The sequence below is a fragment of the Vulpes lagopus genome, chromosome 2 (genome assembly GCF_018345385.1).
Source record: "Vulpes lagopus strain Blue_001 chromosome 2, ASM1834538v1, whole genome shotgun sequence".
NCBI lineage: Eukaryota > Metazoa > Chordata > Mammalia > Carnivora > Canidae > Vulpes > Vulpes lagopus.
Window position 1 is genome coordinate 174996674 of NC_054825.1, and position 19702 is coordinate 175016375.

At 61.7% G+C, this 19702-nt stretch overlaps 1 protein-coding gene across 3 annotated transcripts; it reads right to left on the reverse strand.

Moving 5' to 3' along the window:
- Positions 1–227: 227 nt before the first annotated feature.
- On the reverse strand, positions 228–15355 carry KCTD15 (potassium channel tetramerization domain containing 15). Of its 3 annotated transcripts, none has more exons than XM_041744272.1 (7): positions 15217–15355; positions 13359–13455; positions 11691–11783; positions 10872–11047; positions 5758–5902; positions 3032–3337; positions 228–1700 (listed from the first exon to the last, which is right to left on the reverse strand). In XM_041744272.1, exons 3-7 carry the CDS (start codon positions 11754–11756, stop codon positions 1542–1544), a joined length of 852 nt encoding a protein of 283 aa, XP_041600206.1. In that variant the 5' UTR covers positions 11757–11783; positions 13359–13455; positions 15217–15355; the 3' UTR covers positions 228–1541. The 3 variants fall into 3 exon arrangements, with proteins under 3 accessions (XP_041600206.1, XP_041600205.1, XP_041600207.1); XM_041744271.1 differs by having other exon boundaries at positions 13359–13458; XM_041744273.1 differs by lacking the exon at positions 15217–15355 and adding an exon at positions 13665–13918.
- Between the last annotated feature and the right edge of the window lie 4347 nt (positions 15356–19702).

Sequence of the window (19702 nt, forward strand, 5' to 3'; positions counted from 1 at the left end):
GCCCAGAGTGGACAGGGCACAGCGCACCCAAATGCAATAAATAATGGCCCACTCAGGACCCTGCCCCTGCCTCCTCCCCCAGCTACGGCTGCAGGGGGTTGGGAAGTCATCTCGTTCTTCGTGATCAGGGATCCCAGCCCCCAAACTCCACCCCCCCCCCCCCACCTCTGCACTGCGTGGCATGTGGGATCCGGCTGCCGCTTCTGCACAGGACGGAGCCTGAGTCGTTCGCTTTATAGCATCATTTATGGCAGGAACTAGGAACGTAATGTGTTCACACAAACACACGACAATTGTACATCGGCATCTTTACAATATTAAAGGAGTCATATACAAGTCTACAGGCATCGTACACAGCGCGGGGCTGGCTGGGGCGCCCCTCCAAGATTTCCCCCCCAGGTGGAACCAGCGCACGAAGGGTGACAAGGCCGGGATGGGATGGGGGGGCGGGCATCTTTGCGCCTGTTGTCTGGGAGGGAGTGGGTCTGGGGGGACCCCTCGGGGCCAGTCCTTGTTGGAATCCAGAGCCTGGAGCCCCAGGTACGCCTTGTGTCCCCGTCTCAGCGGCAGGCAGGCTCGTGTAACAGTTTCATTCAAATTCAGTGTGCATATTAGTGTGGGAAAATCGGAGCTGGGGACGGCTTCCTGAGCTGGGTACCCAGAGGATGCTGCTGACACATGGGCCCCTTCACCAGGGGGCCCATTCCTGAGGTAAGGATGCAGTGTGGCCCCGTGGCTGGTCCAGACGGGGAGAGACTTCTGCAGAAGCGCAGGTGTGAGGACACTCAGACAGGACTGGAAGCCCCTGCGCATTAGTAGGTCAGGTGGCTCACCAAGTGTGGCCGGCACCCTGGGTGGCAGCAAAGGTGAGGGTCTCAGATGGTTCCAGAGCCATCCATCCCCCACACCCCCAGAGCCCTCCTCCCGGCAGCCCCGTCCCGGGGGGGCCCTGCTTCAGCTCCTACAGCATCTCCATTCTTGCATCTGTCTCTGGCGCAGGGGCCGGAGGTCTCCAAGCCCCACGGTGGGGCACCTGGGCCCCCGCGCCCCGGAGCTCCCCCGCCACGGGGGTGTGCTGCACGGCCAGCGGAGAACTGAGCACCAGATGAAGAAGCGTTGGTCCCTGCCGGCCTCTCTGGCTTGTGCAGTTAGTTACTTCCATCTTAAATACTGTAGAAAAATAAGCCATCTGTGACGCAAGGAGCCCCGCCAGTCTGTCACGCATGGAGGACGATCGGCTCCTCTGGAGTGGGCCCGGGGGCCTCTGCTGCGCCGGGCTGGCGAGCCCAAGGGTCTGGGGCGCTGTCCCCACCGCGGCATCTTTGGGTCACATCCACAGTCCTTCAGCGGGCACGCCTCCGGCACCCCGCACTCTGCGGCCACGGTACCTGGGGCTCCTGGGCTGGCTCCGGGCCCTCCAGCCCCACCCTCTGTCTCACGCCCACCGCTAAGCAGGCCGAGGCACAACTCCCCGGCACTGTCTCCAGGTCCCTGGGGCGTCCCCAGGGCCACACGGCCTCGGGTGGGCACTGAGGCAGGGCCTAGTCCAAGGGCTCCTGCTTTATCCGGACTGCGGTGGGGGTGGGCTGCGGCCGCCGCTCCTCCCGGCAGAGCACGTACTCGCTGAACTGGGAGGAGTCCACGCCACCCCCACAGGACGCGGCCACGCTGAAGCCCCTCTGGAACAGCCTCTCCAGGACCTGCCGGGGGAGAAAGAAGGGTCAGCCGCGTGCAGCTGCAAGGGTCGTGGCCTCGTGGGCCGTGAGATGTCCTGTTAAGACCTCATGACAGTGACCACCCTGCAGAACCACCGGGTGGGCAACCACAGGAAGGACAGGTGCAGCCAGGCCCCAGGTCCCCCTGGGTGACCAAACCTGGGAAGGCGACCTCGCCCCCACTGCCCTCCCCACTCTCAGGAGTCCACAGCCTTGATCCAGAGGCAGAAAGAGACTTCGGGCCCCTTCTCTCTTCTCCAGGGCATAACCTGCCTCCCTCCCCCGCCTCACTGAGGTCTGACTCAATAATAGAGACCCTGCCTGCGGCCTCTGGGCAGCCACCTGCTTCCCTGAGCTGTGAGTCCCAGATGGTTTGAGGCCTGGGGGCCCATCAGCTCAAGGGAACTCGGGGTGGGGAGGAGGAGGAGGCCGCTCGGCTTCTGAGTCTCTACAGGCCTCCATGTCCACGTGGGTTTGTGCCTCTGTGGGGGCGAGGGGAGGGGGGGTCCCGTCACTGTGGCTGACACCTGTGTCCCACGCCTCGCAAGTTCTGACTGACAGCCTATGGCACGTGTGCGTGGGTGGGGAGGGGGAGGCCTTTGCGCCCCAGTCTCCACTCCGCACCTAAGCCTGAATCAGGAGGAGTGTGCTCCCGGGTCTGCAAGCGCTGGTGCAGCATAGGCCCCATCCCTCCGGGGCCCCCCAGCTCTGAGCCCCGTCTGAGGAAGGCCTGCTCCAGGCGGCGGCCCGGGTGCCTGCGGCTGCGGGTCAGGGGGTGGGCAAGGGGGCTCCGGGCCACCTTCGCTCAGCGCCTGACCCTCCGCTCCTATGGCCCGGGTTTAATCTGACTCGAAAGGCAGACTCTGGGCGCCAAGTGAAGCACACTTTGTTGAAAATACTCTGGGCCATTTTTATAGAACATCCTTTCGGTTTAAAAAAAAAAAAAAAAAAAAGCACAGATCAATTTTTTTAAGTCCATCCCCCAGGCGCCATCATTTAATTATGAGCGGGACATAAATTATGCATCGACACATTGTTGTCTTTCCTGTAAGATGGCACAGAGGGCTTCACCGTTTCGGGGGCCACGCCTCCGTCCACCTATCCCTGCTGCCCCAGGGCCGCGGGCGGGGAGGCAGGGGCACGGCCCTCACCTGCGCAGCCCTCACCTGCACAGCCCTCACCTGCGCAGCTCTCACCTGCGCAGCCCTCACCTGCGCAGCCCTCACCTGCACAGCCCTCACCTGCACAGCCCTCACCTGCGCAGCCCTCACCTGCACAGCCCTCACCTGCACAGCCCCCACCTGCACAGCCCTCACCTGCACCGAGTTGAGCCTGCAGTAGCCGTTGAGCGGGAAGCGGATGACGTGCGTGGGGTCCTGGTTCCAGCCGGCGTTGACGGAGTTGCACATGACGTCACCGGTCTCGGGGAAGACCTCCTCGATGAGGGCCTTCTCGCCGCTGAGCGCAATCCGCTCCCCCAAGTCCGGCGTGACCCGCACCACCAGGCAGTCACAGGCGCGGCTGCGGCGGCGCTGCTCCTGCTCCTGCTGCCAGCGCTCCAGCTCCCGCACCATGGGCTGCAGCTGGTAGTAGCGGGCCTCCTCGTACAGCAGGCTGAAGTCCTGCGGGGGCGCACAGGGCAGGGCAGTGGCTGGGGGCTGTGCCTGCCGACCCCGGCCCCCCACGTACCCCGCCTGCCCGGACAGTTCCGTGCGGCCCCCGGGGCTCGGTGCGACCCGGATGGCCGTGCCCCTGGCACAGACGGGGCAATGAGCTCAGGTGACTGTGTGCGAGCCCTGGGAGTCTAGCCTTCACCCCAAGGCAGCAGCTGGTGTGCACCTGTGCCAGATACCTTGCGCTCGTCCATCTGGGCTCGAGTCCCTGGAGCAGCGAGAAGGCCTCTGGAAAGACCAGGGGGCTAGGCTAGGAGAGCCCGAGGCTGTGCCTACGCCTTCTTAGAAGCCCAGACACGAGAGGCTGGGCCAGACACAGGGCAACAGCATCACCATCTGCCCCCGAGGAGCTCAGGGCCCAGCAGGGCGGCAAAGCAGACCTGCCTGGGTAGGATCTTTGGCACCCTATCTACCAGCCCTGAGGCCTCTGATCGCCAGTTACTGACCTTCTCAGAGCCTCAGTTTCCCTGTCTATAAAATAGACATAAACACCCAGCTCAGAGAGGAGGGTGAGGTCTAAGGGATGACAAAATGTGCCAAGCGCCAGGCCCACCCTGCCCTAGCAGGCCGAGTGAGGAGATGTCAGGGGGATGGGGAGGCCACCTCCAGGCAGCCCACTCCCAGGCTGGCACGTTCCCACCAACTGTCCCCTAAACACATGCATACCCATACTTGCCCTGGCCCTGAGTAGCTTAGGCCCCGGGGCTTGGGGCACTCACTGGGGCTCACCTCAAGGCTGGCTGGTGAGCCTGAGGACCCCTGGGGGGCGAGGGGGGCCCAACCCCCACACCGAGCCCAGCCCCACAGGCCCTCGGTCCCTCCCACCTGTTGGCCCCAGCCTCTGGAACTGCTCTGAGGGAAGCCCAAGCTCTAGCCCCTACCCGGACCTGTCATCTGTCAGGGACCCACCCTGTCCCTCTGACGGGGTTCCTCAGGGCTCCATCCTGGGCGTCCACTCTCATCCACTCCCAAGGCTTTAAATGTTATTTGCACACGTTTTTCTGTACAGCCCAGAACATCCCCACGCGATGCCCCCAACACCAAATCCCTACAGGAGTGAGGTGCAACGCTCCCTCGAGCCTGTTCCACGCCTGGGCCTCCATGCACGGACTCAGGACCCAAGCTAAAGGCCAGAAGGCAGCCTTGAGAGTCCCCCCACCTCCGACTGGTCCACACCGTGGCCTTCCGTGGCCAGCTCCTAAACATAAATCTAATCTGCCGCTTTGCTCTATCTTCGTGGTCTCCCACCTGGACCAAGGCCTCAGGAAACCTCCCTCGGCCTCCCGCTCCCACCCCTCACCCCAACTGCACCCTTGCCCACACAGCAGCCAGCGCTGTCCTTCTGACTTGCAAACCCGATGTCACTCCCTGCTCACAACCCTCGCACTGCGTTCAGAGTAAAACGCCGAATGCCACGCAGGCCGCCTAGGTCCCACCTCGACCAGCAGCCTCCTTCCGCCTCCCCCTATACACACTGCCCCATGCCGACAGCTTCTGTCTGGTTCTGGAAGGTACCAAGCTTCTTGGCCTTCAAGCTTGTTTCCCCTGTTCCTCTTTCACCACCCAGATAAGCATCATCGTTCCCCCCAAACCCCCCAGGGCCAGCTCCCCATGGTTCCCCTTCACCTCGCTCTCTATGAAACATTTGCCCCCCACCCCGGGAATTCGTGCATTTCTATTTTTTTTTCTTTGTTCAAAACCTGTCATCTCACTAGATTGTAAGCACTATGGGGACAGGACCCACGTCTGCCCTGTATTTCACTGTATCTCTAGCCTGACTCTGGTTGTTGGTACCCAGTATCGGTTGGATGGAGGACAAAACAGCACCAGCGCCACGGGTCCTCCGGGTGCAGGAAGGAAGGACCTGCCGGCTTGAGCCAGGCCTGAGCTTCGTTCCCCCGGGACCCCCCCACTCCACATGCCGTGGCCGGGCCCCACGAGGAGGCAGGCCTCTCGGAACCAGGTCGGCCACCCTGGACAGGTGCCCCGCCCCCCGCCCCCCCAGACCTGGGGGCAGCCTTTTGTTTAAAGGGTATTTGGTTTGGGTCAGGGCTTCCCCTGCCAAGTGCCCACAAGCAACAGATGTAGGAACTCTGTAACTCTGTGTGTAACTCTGGCCCACAACCGTCCCTCAACACGGCAAACGAGATGGGGTACGCGCGGCCGCTTAATTGTTGTTACACCCTGATAAATAAGCTAAAAATGTGAGAAAACAAAATTAGTTTAGGAAAACTGATTTAGCCCTCGGCTTCATCGTTTAACTTTTTATGGTTGCCATGACGACCGTGGGTCCATTTATTAAGTCACAGCGTCCCCTGTGCAATGCCACCGCACAGGCAGCGCCGGGGAGCAGCTGGCGGCCGACTTACCTTGAAGTCATCCGGGAGCAGCAGTTTTGACGTCCGCAGGAAGCTCAGGACATAGCGGAAAATCTCCCCGTCCCGGTCGATGAAGTAATGTTGCTTCAGACTGTCCAGGACGATGGGCTCAGTGCCATTGAAGAGGCGGCTTATTCTGGGAGAGGGGGGAGCGGGGGTGATGGAAGGGCCAGTCCACCTGCCCCACCGGAGGGGCAAGGGGGCCTTACCTGGGTAACTGGGCCCCTGCCAGGCCCCGCAGGTGTCTGCATACACCCAGGGCAGTCAGGTCCCAGTCACAGAGGACACCGGCACATGCTGCACACCCGGCTACACTCACAAGCCACAGCCAGAGAGACACACACACCTGGCCGCGTGCACCTGCCCGCCGACACACTACAGGCCCGGAAAACTAGAGTGACACACAGACAGCCTCCTCGCCCCCCACACACAAACCCTTGCCAGGCACACCTGCCCAGACCGCTCCTACCGACCAGAAGATACCCCAGCCCACAGCCTCACGCCCAGTGAATGCATGTAAACTGGGCAAGTCAGTCTCGGGTCACACACATCCACCTCACCCAACCCACATGAATGAGCATCAGAGGCGACACACTTGGGCAACAGGCGCAAGATCACACGGTCCCCTCCCCTGCCACACACGAATCGCAGCAGACCCAGACACACCCAGGCAAAGGACATGCCAGCCAATGAGAACCACCTGAGACACAGCTGTGTACGCTGACAAACTCACAGACGGACCACGCAGAGCCACTCACTCGGGGAGCCCTAGGGGAGGAAGAGAGGCAGGCAGGAGGGATAGCATGTGTGCACACACACACACACGCACTCTACAGTGTGCCTGCACACAAGCTGTGGTGTGAGCACGTACACATGCACCACAGCCTATGCACATACACGCACCCAGTATGTCCCCAGACGCCGGTGTATTCGCGTGCAGAAGCAGGTGCTCACACCTGGCAGGGGAGACTCGTCCCGTCCCAGCACCCTGTCCTCTGAAGGGCAGTGGTTCTGACAGAAACACAGGACCTGCAGGAAGCTCGTGGGGAGCCCCCGATGCCTGTCCCTGTCCATTCCAGGGAGGAGGACCCCTAGCCCCAGGGCCAGGGCAGCTGGTCCCTTTTGGCTCAGCTGTGGACAGTGAGGAGCCCCAAGGAGGGGCGGGGACGGCCAAGAGCTTGATTCAGGAACAGGTGGGAGGTTGGCGGGGTCCCGTGAGTGACAGCACCTCCAGATACCCTTCAGCAGGCACGGCCACACACCAGCAACACCCTGGCATGGCGACAGCTTATGTGCACCGCCTGGGAGAGGGGTGGCCCTGTCTGGGACTGACCCTGTCTGCACCCACAAGGACCCTCCAGGGATGCTCCCCTCTCCACCAACAGCCTGGTCCTCCATCCATTCCAAGTCACTGGTCCTCAGAGCACATGAGTTGGGTAGATACTGAGGGGTGAGAGTCCCCAAAGCCTCTCAGGGCCTCCCGTCTATACTGTCCTCCGGTCTGGTGGCCTGGCATGCTCAAGGCACCAGCCACAAGGGCCTGCCCTGGCCTGCGGTAGCCACAAAGCCACCTCTTCTCTCTCTGGGGCCACGGCTGAGCCCCTGTCCCAGCGGGGCCATATAAAGGGCAAGGCTGCCTCATGGATGGGCGTGAGCAGCTCAGAGTCCAGGATGAGGTGTGGAGAGGCCCGGACCCGTGGAACCAGTACTGCAGTCACCCAGACACAACTCCTCTCCGGACTCCGAAGGCCCCTGAGCCCTGTCACCCTCCCAGGCCTGGGGAACGCAGCCCCTGGTGGAAAGCCTAGTGGGTTCCAAGGCCTCTTCCAGCTGCCAGAGCCCCTAAGACCTGGCCTCTGCAGAGCTTGGGACATGCAGAATGAGGGCCATGCAGGGCCCCAGGCACAGATGGGACTAAGCAAGGCTGCTGGGTCCCACGGGCCATTCTTGGCCGAAGCCCCGCATGTCACACCAGCAGGAGGAAGGAAAAGCCACATTCGTAGGCAAGCTAGCCGGTGCGAAGCCTCAGCCTCCCTGTGGAACCTTGTCCCCCCCTTCCTGGCTGAGCTCAAACACTCTGTGGCATGCAACGTTCTAGGCCTGGGTAGATTGCAGGTGTCTCTGATGCCAGGGCTGGCTGGAGCTCCACACCATCCCGTTGGTCTAGGGGACCCCTGGGGCCACCCACATTCTAGGGCTGGCTGGGTTCTAGGTTGTTTTATTGGTCAGATGCTAAAAGATTCTCCACCTGCCTTATTTTAAGACGGGTTCTAGATATTACCATCGGTATCTGTTCGAAGGACAAAGACCTCTCCCACCCTCAGGGTCTGAGGCTACGGAGGAGGTAAATTGAGGGCAGGTTAGGACAACTGCCGCAAAAAGGACTCTCCTCATCCTTCCCCTCCCTACTTGCAGGGTCTCGAGAGCCAGCTCCTTTCCTGGGCCACCCTCTGAGAGACGCTGCAGGGTGTGGGACAGCAACTTCTGGAAGTCCTTCTCAGAATAATCTAGCTAGTTCTGATCCCAGCTGACAGGGGTCTCTCCTTTTTTTTTTTTAAAAAAAAAAAAAAAAAAAAGCTTTGCCTCCAATTTCCTGGATGGTTCAGTGGAAGGTTTTATTAGTTCTGAAGCTCCTGGCTTAATTTGCTGCTTCCCACAGCCAGTGTGGACACCAGCTTGGGGCCATGATGGCAGCAGCTAATGGATGTCCAGCAGGGACAGGCGAGGTAGCAGCCCTGGGGCGTCCACTTCCAGCCCTGGGGCAGCCGTGCTCTGCTCTTTCTGGGCACAGGCTGATGGCTGTGCCGGAGCCGGCTGGTGGCCACACCTCCTCCCGGTGTTGGAGTCACCCTGATGAGCCAAGAACCAGAAGCCCGGGCATAGTCCTACGGGTGCAGGGTCCCAAGGCTGTGGGGCACCAGACCCCTGGCCTCATGGCACTGCCCAGGGCGGGACTTTCCTGAAATCCCGAAGTCCCCTGGGGTGACCTTAGCACTCTTACTTGTTCATCTCTTGGTGACTCAAACATCAGTGCCATGGGTAAGGGACTGATCTTGGTTTCCAGAATTGGTGAAAAGACTTTTTTTTTTTTTTTAAATATTAATGATTCAATTAAAGAAGGATGAGAGAGCACTGTGGGGCTCTTGCCAGCACAGCTGTCCAACCCACTTCCCAGGCCCGGCCTGACCCACTGTCCCCTGACTGTCCTACAGGTCCCACCACCCCTTGGTCTCTGGGCCAAAGCTTTAAGCCTAGGGAGCAGCTCTCCCCTGAGTCAGAAACCATCCAGGCAAGCATGACAGATTCATCTCAGAGCACCAGACGGCCGCCCCCTCTGGGCATATCCTGCCCCCCGAGGGTCCCACATGCCCCATCATGGGGCCACAGGGCGCTCGGCTCCCCAGTCAGAGGGCCTGCCCCGCCACAGAGCAGGATGATGGGCAAAGATGAGCTGCACTGCGGGTATGAGAGGGGAGGGCTGCCCCTGTCCTTGCCCATCCCAGGCGGCAGCCCGAAGACAAGAATGAGGCAGCTACTCCCCGCAGGCCTGAGCTGTGATTACTCTAGAAAGGCAAGTGTCTGATTTCAAGAAACACTCTTCAGAGAGGTTGTGGGCCAGGGTTTTATGAATTTCACTCACAAACGTCGTCAACCGATTAAGGGATGATCTATCTCAAACAACTCGGGAATGCCGCAGAAGGCAAAATTGAAATTAAATAAGCAGAATCCATCTCCCATCCTAGACAGAGCTCTGCCGGCGAGCGCACAGGCCGGCCCTGCTGCTGTGGCCTCACGGCTGCCGGCCCCGTGAGGCCCCCAAGTTCACAAGAGCCCCAGGCCTCGCCTCTGTGGGGCTGAGGGATGAAGTCCCAGCTGCCATCTGTACCCCAGGCTCCCCAGATTCCGATCTGGACACTCTATCCACCTCCAGCACTTGCTCCCAGCTCCGCCCCGGCTCTCAACAAGGTACCATGCGCTACGGATGCTCTGCACTGAGCCACCACCCCAGCGACAAGGCAGACTGACAAGAAAGCTTCCCAGAGATGATCCCTCGGTGTCTGGGGGATTAATTAACTCCTCTTGTTTTTTTAAATGTATAGAACAAGGGCGAGACCCCGCAGCCCCGGCCCTCCTGCTGCTCAGCCCCGGGTGGTGGCTGCCTCGCTGTGCCAGGAGCAAGTGGTCGTGGGCTCTGCGAGCATCACACTGCGTCACCTCCAGGAGATGCTGGGAGGCCATCCCACCTCTGGGCAGCCCTGCTGCTATGCCAACAGGAAACCGGGTCTGCCCCTGGGAGGGCCATGCCCAAGCGGCAGGAGCAGGGGAGCCGGCCGTGCCTGGCACTTCCCGCAAATGGGCTCAGGAGCCAGGAGCTCCGGGGAGCTGGGCAGAGAGCAAGGTGCCCTGTTGGGAGGCTCCTGGTCAGAGACACTTCATCTGCTGAGGGGGGTCTGAGGCTCATGCTTATCCACAGCCTGAACACCCTGACGTTCCTAGCTAGTCACTGCAGCTCTCCCCCTCCCCCCCGCCAACCCTCCCTGCCACCCCGCCTCCCCGGGCACAAGGAAGCCTGCTGCTACCCCGCAGGATCTAGCAGGGGCCACTCCAACAGACAAAGATGGCAAATTGCAACTCCCACTCCTCCCTCTCCTTGTGTCCTTAACCAAGGGTTAGAGTAGGAAATAGGATTAAGTACTTCTCTCTAACACGATCCCAAGGAGTATGCAGCGTGGCTCACAAACGATCCTCTGCAAAGGTCAGGCCTGGGTCTCAGCCCAGAGGAACCTGAAGGTCCTTGGGCTTCCCAGCCGGCTGCTGGCCAGGTGGGGCTGGCTCCGAATAGGGGGACTTCGGCCGGCGGGTCAGGAGCTCCACCTAGCACTTTCAGCACCACCAACCCAGGGTCGCAAGTTCCTGTCTAAAGCATCTTCTGAGGGGCAGACTTGGTCCTCCCGAACCCCAGTGCCCCCAGTCTGGGGGAGCAGGTGGGCCCTGGAGAGCCCGCACGCAGGCTGGCGGAGGGCACGGACCCCACTGGCGGCAGCAGGCTGGCGATGCTGCCGGGAACCACTGCACTCCGGTGCTACCAGGGGCTTGGCTCTTACCTGGAGTCGGGGTACTTGGTGAGCGTGGCCAGGCTGCTGGTGTACATGTGGCCACCCACATCGATATGCACGGGCGCATTGGACTTGGTGAGCTGGGCTGGCAGTGGGATGCCCTGGGCGGCCAGGGGAGACACAGGCGACCGGGTAAGAGACAACCGGGACATGCTTCCTCCCTCCTGGAGATGGAAACAAGGCGAAAACAAGAGTTTCTCCACGACGGAGCTGTGCACTCACTCCCCTTTATTGCCAACGTGATCACAGATCTAATCAGATCACTTCTGCTGGGGCCTGATCACATATTCAGCTGACAAATTATGGCCACCACTGTAATTAAGTGTATTTGCATCATTTTCTTCAAAGTACCAGAGGGGGAAAAGAAAGATGCTTATTAGCAATAAGAAATCAGGAAAAAAAAAAATTTCAAGGTGTCAGCCTCCGGGGGCATAAAACAAACTGCAAAATTCTAATTAAAGGTCGCGGGCTTATGTGTTAGATGTGAAATATCCCCTGACAAACGAATCACCAATTTGTGAATTGGGATTCAGGGGTTTTTTGCAAGTTTGTCTCAGTAACGAGACACCTCTAAATTAGTGACTTCCTCAGCACCTAAGGCGTTGAGTTTTATACATGTAGTAAATTTCACATCAAATTAAGAGCATTTTTGTTTCAAAAAAAATACATAATCCGCACAGCCAGTCAACAGCCATCCCTTGGATGCGGAGGCTGTGAGCAAGGGCGGCCGGTGGGCAGGCAGGCGCTGGGGAAGAGGACCAGGAGGGGGCCCCCGGCCGCTGCCCAGCCCACCCTGCTGGCTCTCACCGCGGTGCCGGCGCTGCCGTGGGCGTGAAGCGAGGACCCGCTCGGCCGCTCCTTGCGGTGAGGCATCTAGGCTTCCATCGCTGCCCAGAGTATCTGTGGGGAGCACCGACAAAACCACAGGCCTTTTACTCCTCAGCAGTCCTGCGTGCTGGGTCTCCCAGCGTCGGAGATGCTTGCAAGCATCCTTCCCGCCTACGCTCTCTGGGACCCCGCAGCACACAGCCCTCTCCGGATTCCACCCGCCACTACCCTGTCCCCACGCTCCAAAGCCGGAGCAGTTTGTGCATGCACACGCGCGCGCGCGCGCACACACACACACACACACACACGCTCACACACGTGTTTTCTGGGCAGCTCCATGTCTGCTAATTCGGTTAATGACAGTGCTGAAGCATATGCTCACCATTATTGCCCCAAAATGTTTCAGAACAAATCTGATTTCCCTGGTATTTTGGTTCAGAGCCACGTTACCAAGCGTGTCTCCTCTTGCATCAGCAGAGAGCCCCGTGGACCACAGCTCAGGGATCCCCCACCCTCCATGGGCTGGGGAGCCCGGGAACCTCTCTGAACACCATCTCCACCGTGTTAAGATGCAGTCTGTGAATGGCCAGACACGGAGAAGCCTCTTTTGGCAGAAGAGGGGAAGTCATTTAGGAGGCCACCTCTTCCCTAGGGTGCCTAAGAGAGGAAACTTGTCTTTGTTTGCCTAGCCCACACCTCTGCAGTTTCTCCCCAGCCCGGCAGAATGGTCTTATCTGCGCCTAATGAGTTCCAGATCCCCTCAGGATCACACGGCCCAAGGCACTGGAGAGCTGGCCAGAAGGAAACAAGACAGCAGCTCGGCAAATGGACCCTCTCTCCTGCTCCTCCCCAGGCGCTTGTGACTTTGCTCTATGCCACGACCACCAACTGAAATAAGACTGTCCCTCAGTCGCTAGAAGCCACCCTAGGACACTGCAGGAGGGGTGGGGGTCTGTGCAGCCCCTTGCATTGACTGGAGGCTGTCTCCTGGGGCACAGTGAGCACCCCCACCCTCACACCCATACCCCCACACACGCTGACTCCCACCGGCCTCACCTGGACTTATCTCTCTGGGGTTTGACTTTGTGCCTTGAAATTCAACATCCAGTTTTAAAACATGGACCAAGGTCCAATGAGCATCGATCCTGCCAGTTTAAGTAAGGTTACTCTCCTTGGCTTTGCTCTGCCTTCTGTGTCCTGGCAAGTTCCCTGACACGAACCTGGGGTGGGGGTGGGGGTGCCATGAGACAGTGACGGTTCGCTTATGCTCTCACTGGGGGGGCTACTCAGGGTCTGCCGCTCGCGGCATCCCTGACTTCTGGCCAGCTCAGAAAAGCGAAGCAGGTCACTTATCTCAAGGAAGTTCTGAGAAACCAAAACAGATCTCAGGATGGGTTTTCCTGCCCTGGGAGGCTCCACTGGGGGAGGAGCCAGAAGGAAAGCCACACGCAGGATAAACTGCTCCAAGGAATTCCGATGGAAATTCTATCAAGGCGGACTGCGCAATGTTTTCCCAACTACCAGGACACCACTCGAGTGACATTTAACACCAAGTACCCATCACGAAAGCTCTTCGGTCCCGTTCTCATCCAGCCTCCGTTTCCATCACAAGCACGACCTGATGTTCATGGCAAACCAGGAACTCACCATTGGAAGCCCCAGGCTTTACGCCTCCACCAGAACCTCCAGCGCAGTCTCCGGCCAACGCATCTGTGCTGGACAACGCACCTTTCCCCCGACACCACTGCTGAGGTCAGAAGCACAAAAGTGGGTGCAGTCAGAGACGCAAGTTCATTCCTTCGCCACCACCAGCAAACCCACGACCCCACGACCCCACGACCAGCCCCAGCGCGCCTCGGCCCTCCCCGGGCTCGCCCAAACCGCCTGTTGCAGGGCCCTGGGCGGCGCAGCGTGCTCCGGGCCTGCGGGCTTCCACGCTGGCTGGGCATTGACCTGCTTCTCGGAGCTGCGGTGGGAGCCCGGTCCCGTGGCCGCCGCCGCCGCCGCCGCCGCCGAGCCCCGCCCGCCCGAGCAGAGGGAAGCGAGCAGAATGCCACGCTCATTTACACACAAAATGATTTTGTGTCCCATTGTGCTCGCAGTTGTTCAGCTCTCTGGGGGTGATTAAACTGGCTGAGCTGCGGCAGCTTGAGACGATTTCACTAAATCGCTTCTTCGTGAAGTCGCTTCTTTGCTAAGCTGTTATTTTAACCATAAAAGGTAAACAGAAGGCGCCTCGCGAGCTCCCTTCAGCTCTGCGCCCTGGGCGCCAGCCTGCGGGCACGAGTGCCAGGGGCCTGCAGCGTCGGCCGGGGCGGGGGTGCAGGGGGAGGGTGGCCCGGAGCAGGGGGGCGGGGGCGGGGGCGGGGGCGGGGGCGGGGGCGGGCAGGCCACCTGGTGCGCGCCAGCCCCGCCGCGGAGCCCGCCGGCCGGTGTGAACTTCGGGGCGGCCAGAGCGGGCTGGGCCGAGGCCCGGGGCGCCGCGGGGCGGGGGCGGGGGCGGGGGCGGGGGCGGCCGCGGGACCCGAGGTGCCCGGCAGCGCGGGGAGGGGTGCGCGGCGGGGGCGGGGCGGAGGACAAAGTTAAATCAAGAGGCAGACACTTAGAGACCACAGATGGGAAGCTCGCCTAATTAAGGACGTAAAAGCGCTTTTGTTCTCAAAGTTTATTGTTGCCGGGATTTAAAAAAAAAAAAAAAATTAATTGAAACTAATGCTGTTATTCACTCGTGCAGTTAAATTCCTTCGCGCACATCCGAGACACGGAGTGGAAACTTGAGGCTCATCTTTCTGCAGCCGAGGCGGGGGGCGCGGGAGGGCGGGAAGGCGTTCGGGCCACGGGAGAGGGGCGGCCGCCGGGGTGCGCCCCGCGCGCGCCCGGGTCAGGGGTCCCCGCGGCAGCCCCAGCGCGGCCCAGCCCCCCCGCCCCCCGCGACCCCGCGCGCCCGGGGCCACCACCCGCTCGCCGGCCCCTCCCGCCCCGCTCGGACTCGCCGGGTGGGCGTCCGAGGGCGCACGTCTGTCCCGTTAGAGACTTTTTCTGATTTGGGCGCCAAGCCGGGCCCTGTGCGCCCCGAAGCCGCGGCTGCGTGAGCCCGGGTCTGACCCCGGAAACTCGCGGGCCCTGCAGGGCGCTCGGCTGTGCACGGAGGCCCGAGCGCCCGGACCCGCGGCACCCCCCGCCCCGCCCCGCGCGCACACACACACACACACACACACACGCACACGCGCGCGCACCCGCCCCGCGCGGCAGGAAGCTCGGCGGCCGCCCGCGTGGGGAGGGTCCACCCGGGGCCGGGGCCGGGGCCGGGGCCGGGGCCAGCCCACGTGGGCAACCCCCTCCCGCGCCCGGCCTTTGTGCCGGGGCCCCCGCGCCGCCGGCCCCCGGACAAAGCGGCCGCCCCCACCCAGGTGCAAACCCCGCGCGAGCGACTTTCGCGGCGCCGCCGCCACTTTGGGGACTGGGGTGCGCGGCGCCGGGCGGGGGCGGCCCGCGCGGGGCTTACCTCGGAGCCGGAGCGGCGGATCGGGCTCGGGCCCGGGCCCGGGCGCAGCCCCCGCCCCCCGCAGCCGCCGGTCTCGGGCGCAGCCTCGCCGCCGTGCTCGCCGCGCGGGTCGCTCCGGTCTCGTCCGGGAGTTACTTTCTCTCTCGCCCCCAACCCTCCCCCCACCCACCCCTCCCGCCCCGGCCCCCGCTTCGCGCGGCCCCTCGCGGCGCGGCGCGCCGGGGCCTCCCCTCCCCGCCCCCCCTCGCCTCGCCTCCTCCCTCCTCGCCGCCGCCGCCGCCGCCGCCGCCGCCTCGCGCCGCGCTCCGGCCGCCCTCCCGCCCTCCCGCCGCCTCTCCCCCTCCGCTCCCTCCAGCGGCCTCCCTGGATGGCGGCGACAGGGCCGGCCCCCCGCCCCGGGCCGTGGCGCGCGCCCCGCGGCGGCCGAGCCCGGACGCGAGGGCAGCGACCGGCTCCAGTTGCCGGCGCGGCGGGGCGGGCGCGAGCGGGAGCGCGCGGCGACTCCTGGCTCGGGGCTCGGCTGCGCCGCGGGGCAGAGGATTAGAGTCGCAATTAGCTCCGCGCGCCCGCGCCTGCCGCGCTCGGCGACACGAATGCGCCGCGCCCCCCCCCTCCCCCCCGCCCGGCGATCCCGCCGCCGCGGCCTCCGCCGGGGCCCTCCCGGGAGCGCCGCGCCCGGCCCCGCGCCCCGCGCCCCGCGCCCCGCGCCCCGGCCGCGCCCCGCCCGCGCCCCCCGCCGGCCGGCCACGCGGCGCCCGGGCCTGCTCCGGGCCGGGAGGGGGCGGGGAGAAGCTGATTTTAATCATTGTCATTTCATCTGATGTAATATCTCCCCGGGCGCTTTCAGCTGGGCATAAATTTTCGGCTCCCAAATAAGTAACACAGGGCACGTTTCTCACATTTCTTGACTCTTCGGTTACAAAGAGGAGAGCAGCCGCCGCCGCGGCGCCCGGGGGCAGGGGCGGGACTCGGGGAGCCGCTGGGCGGCGAGGCGGCCGGGCCGGGCCGGGGCTGCGGCGGGGCCGGGGCCGGGGCCGGGGCTGCGGCGGGGCCGGGGCCGGGGCCGCCCCTCCCCCCTCCCCCCTCCCCCCGCCCCCCGCGCGGCCTCCCCCCGCGGGGCTCGGCCCCGGCCGCCCCTCCGCCGTGACGTCTGCGGACACGCGGTCGGCTCCGGGGGCGGGGGGGCCCGGCCGGGAGCCCGCGGCCAGACGCGCCATTTCCTTCCCGAGCGCGGCGCGGCGGCGGCCGGCACTGCCCGGGGCGCCCCTGCCAGCTCCGCGGGGCGGCGGCCCCTCCCCCTCCCCCCCCCGCCCGCCCGCCCCCTCCCTCTTTCTCCCCCTCCCCTCCCCTCCCCTCCCCGAGCCCGCCCCCCCCCCTCCATTTCCCGGCTCCTTGGAAACCGAGCGCGGAGTCTCCAGCGCGCGCGGCCTGCGCTGCGCCCCCGTCCGGCTCCGAGGACGCCCGGGCCCCCGGGGGGCAGGCTCGGCTGCGGGGCGGGCGCGCTCCCCGCGGCGGCAGCTCGGCCCCCCCCCCCGCGCCCCTGCCCGCCCGCGACGCCCTCTAGCGGCCTCGCTCGCGGGGGGCGCTGCGGGGGGCGCTCGGGGCCGACCCGGGGCGCGGGCGCCGGTGGCAGAAGCACCGAGCCGGGGCCTGCTTCCCTCCCCTGCACCTCGCGCGTGGCGAGGGCGCCCGGCCGGCGCGTCTGTAACTTCTCCACGCGGGAATCAAGCAGGAACTTTCCTTCCTAAGGGGAGGTTCCATTTATTTATTTATTTTGGAGCTCGAACTGCAGGAGAAGGGGGAAATTTTCTCATTAAAGTCACATCCCCGCAGTTAGTTCAATTACTTGATATATGCAGAAGATGTTGTAAATTTATAGATTTAAATAGCTTACAAAGATGCCGCAGGCCCCATCAGTTAATTTCCTTAATTTATGGATTTTTGGCGGCTCCTAGAACTGAAAGGGGGCCTGGAAGTAGGTCAGGGATCTGCGCGGCGGCTCCAGCGCGGCCCACGGGCTGCCCACTCAGCTCCCCACGCCCTGGCGCCGCCGGGCTTCTGGCTCCCAGCTCTGGCCTGACAGCACCGCTCTCTGCTCTCTGCGCTGTGGCCAGGCCAGCCCAGGCCAGCCCAAGCCAGCCCGGCCCGGGAGGTGTGCTCTGCGAGGTGGCCCAGGTGGCCGACTGCCCCAGTGGCTCCAGGGCTGCGCGGGGGCTCGGGCACAGCAAAGCCCCCATCTACACTCACCCCACCCAGCACCGAAGGAATGGACCCAGATGGGAAGTGAAGCAAGAGTCCAAATACTATGACCTCCCAAGTCCTCCCTTAAATACTGGCGGGGTGGGACCCACAGATGGAGCAGGGTGTGGCTACCTACCCCATTTCCAGGCCTGTGAGTGCTTGAGAGAAGGGGAGCGAGAGGAAAAATGCACCAGGCTCGCCGAAAACCTGCTTGTCACGGCCCTTGTGGCCCTAGCATCCCTCATCAACCGCCCCCCCTTCCTAGGCGCCAGCTAGAATGGCTTTGTTTTGTGTTCATCATGGATGAATATATACATATAAATTCATACTTAAAAGATTGGTATGAACCAGAGTGTTTTAGGAAGCCACATGGTGATGTGATTAGTATTGGTATTCATGATTTAACATTTCTTTTCCCACTAGATGAAGTTTCTAAGATTTGCAAGGTACATGTCAAGGACGGGTGTATAAATGGATTTTTATTTATTCACAACTCCAAGACTAATTGCTTCTCTTTGCCTCAAGGCCATGAGATTGGTTTTAATATGACACTTCAAAAGTATTCATGGAACTACAGAGATACTAAGTGTCATTGTTTAAGAGACAAATCTCACTGTGGTACTGGTGACCCTGAGAATAGGATGATTCCACTTTATTTTGAATTCCTGCGTGTTTTTTTAAGAGTTTCACTTTATACCAACTCCATTAAAAATGCACAACTTAATCGAAACAAGAACTGACCATTTTGCAGGACCTTTATTTCCTTAATATTGCTGGGAACTTTGTTTTCATATTCCTGAATCCTTTTATTAAAGAGCTGAACTTTATACGTGTCATTAAGAAGAGTAAGTTTGGGTCATAATTTATCCTCAAGTGTTTTAAAAGTTCCTGGCTAAATGTCAACCATCTTTTACATTGAGAGACTTGGGCATGGATTGTGATAGGCATTTAATGATCTGTGGTAGATAATGCAATGGTGGGGCTGCTCTTTTTTTCTTTTTTAATTGCAGATGTATAATTAGGACTGAAAACATGTTGAAACATCTTGGGAAATACATCTTGTTTCGTTAACTGTGGTCCGAGAGACAAAATTGGATGTGGGGCTAATCCGCATGTAACTTGCTTTATCAGTAGATTTGACTGGAGCTTAAGCCTTTACGGCTCATATTTGGAAAAGTGGGTTCAAACCTGTGTTGGCTTTGAGGCCCCTCCGCAGGTGCTTACGGGAAGCGTGGCGTGGGTCCCAGGCCCTGCACACAGGTGCTGTCGACAGGACCTTGGTCTCCAGATGCCTCGTAGTGGCTTCCGCTGTCATGGTGTACTTTGTCCTCGCTGTTTGCAGACAATGGTGACAAACGCGGTTAGAAATGAGGACCTCGAGTAGTAAAATGAGCTCAAAATGAGATCCCAGAATCTGCTGGACTAACTGCCTTCTCAGGAAGGCTCCCATCAGACAGCGGGCAGATGAACAGGCTGAGACACAGCTGCTGCCCCGGGGGGTGGGGGTAGGGGGGGATGCTGGGGTGTTACAGCAGGGCTGTCTCCTCCCCCAACCCCAGGCCCCCTGGGCTGAAAGTCTGGCTCTCCTAGGTCTGTGCCCACGTCGAGGCTCAGAGACGGCCCCCGACCAGGATAGGGTGCAGCCGGCCTGGCCCCAGAGACCCGTCTGACATCCACGTGGCCTCCACCCCAGAAATCCCTCCGGGTCGGAACCTCGAGAACCTGGAGAGCTGGAATGTGCGACTCTTAGAGCTGCCACATACCCCCACTGCACACTGGGGCTTCTGTCAGCGGGGGACCCATCCTGGGAGAGCAGAGGACCGGACCTGTCTGAGGGGTGGCAGTGGGGGGCGGGGGTGCAGATTGCCCCTGCCTGTCCTTGAAGCGAATAAAATGAGACCAGCCAGGTCTCATGGAGCTCCGCCCAGTCCCCAGCAGCAGACCCAGTGACCGGTTCTGGTGGGACAGATTCGGGGACAGCCTCTGGATGCTACAGATCTCCTCATCCCGCCTTCCGCCTGTAGCCCTGGTGTTCTGCTCATAACCCAACCAACCTGCGTTCCCCGAGAGGCGGCATCGGGGTGACAGTAATGACACAAGACTCACATCTCCTGATCAGGCATTCTTACATAGGGGTGACCCGTGGATGGCCTCTGGGGGACCAGGAGCCCCCCCCATCCCACCCCAAATTGCTCAACACTCTGCATTTGAGCCTTTTGTCCAAGGGAAGTTTCAGTGGGGTTTT

Excerpts from the sequence above, each read along its gene's own strand:
- KCTD15 (XM_041744272.1), bottom strand. The coding sequence starts at position 11,756 with ATGCCTCACCGCAAGGAGCGGCCGAGCGGGTCCTCGCTTCACGCCCAC. Across the intron at positions 11,048-11,690 it reads ACGGCAGCGCCGGCACCGCG|GAGGGAGGAAGCATGTCCCG; the intron begins GTGAGAGCCAGC and ends TTCCATCTCCAG. Across the intron at positions 3,338-5,757 it reads TGCTCCCGGATGACTTCAAG|GACTTCAGCCTGCTGTACGA; the intron begins GTAAGTCGGCCG and ends GCGCCCCCGCAG.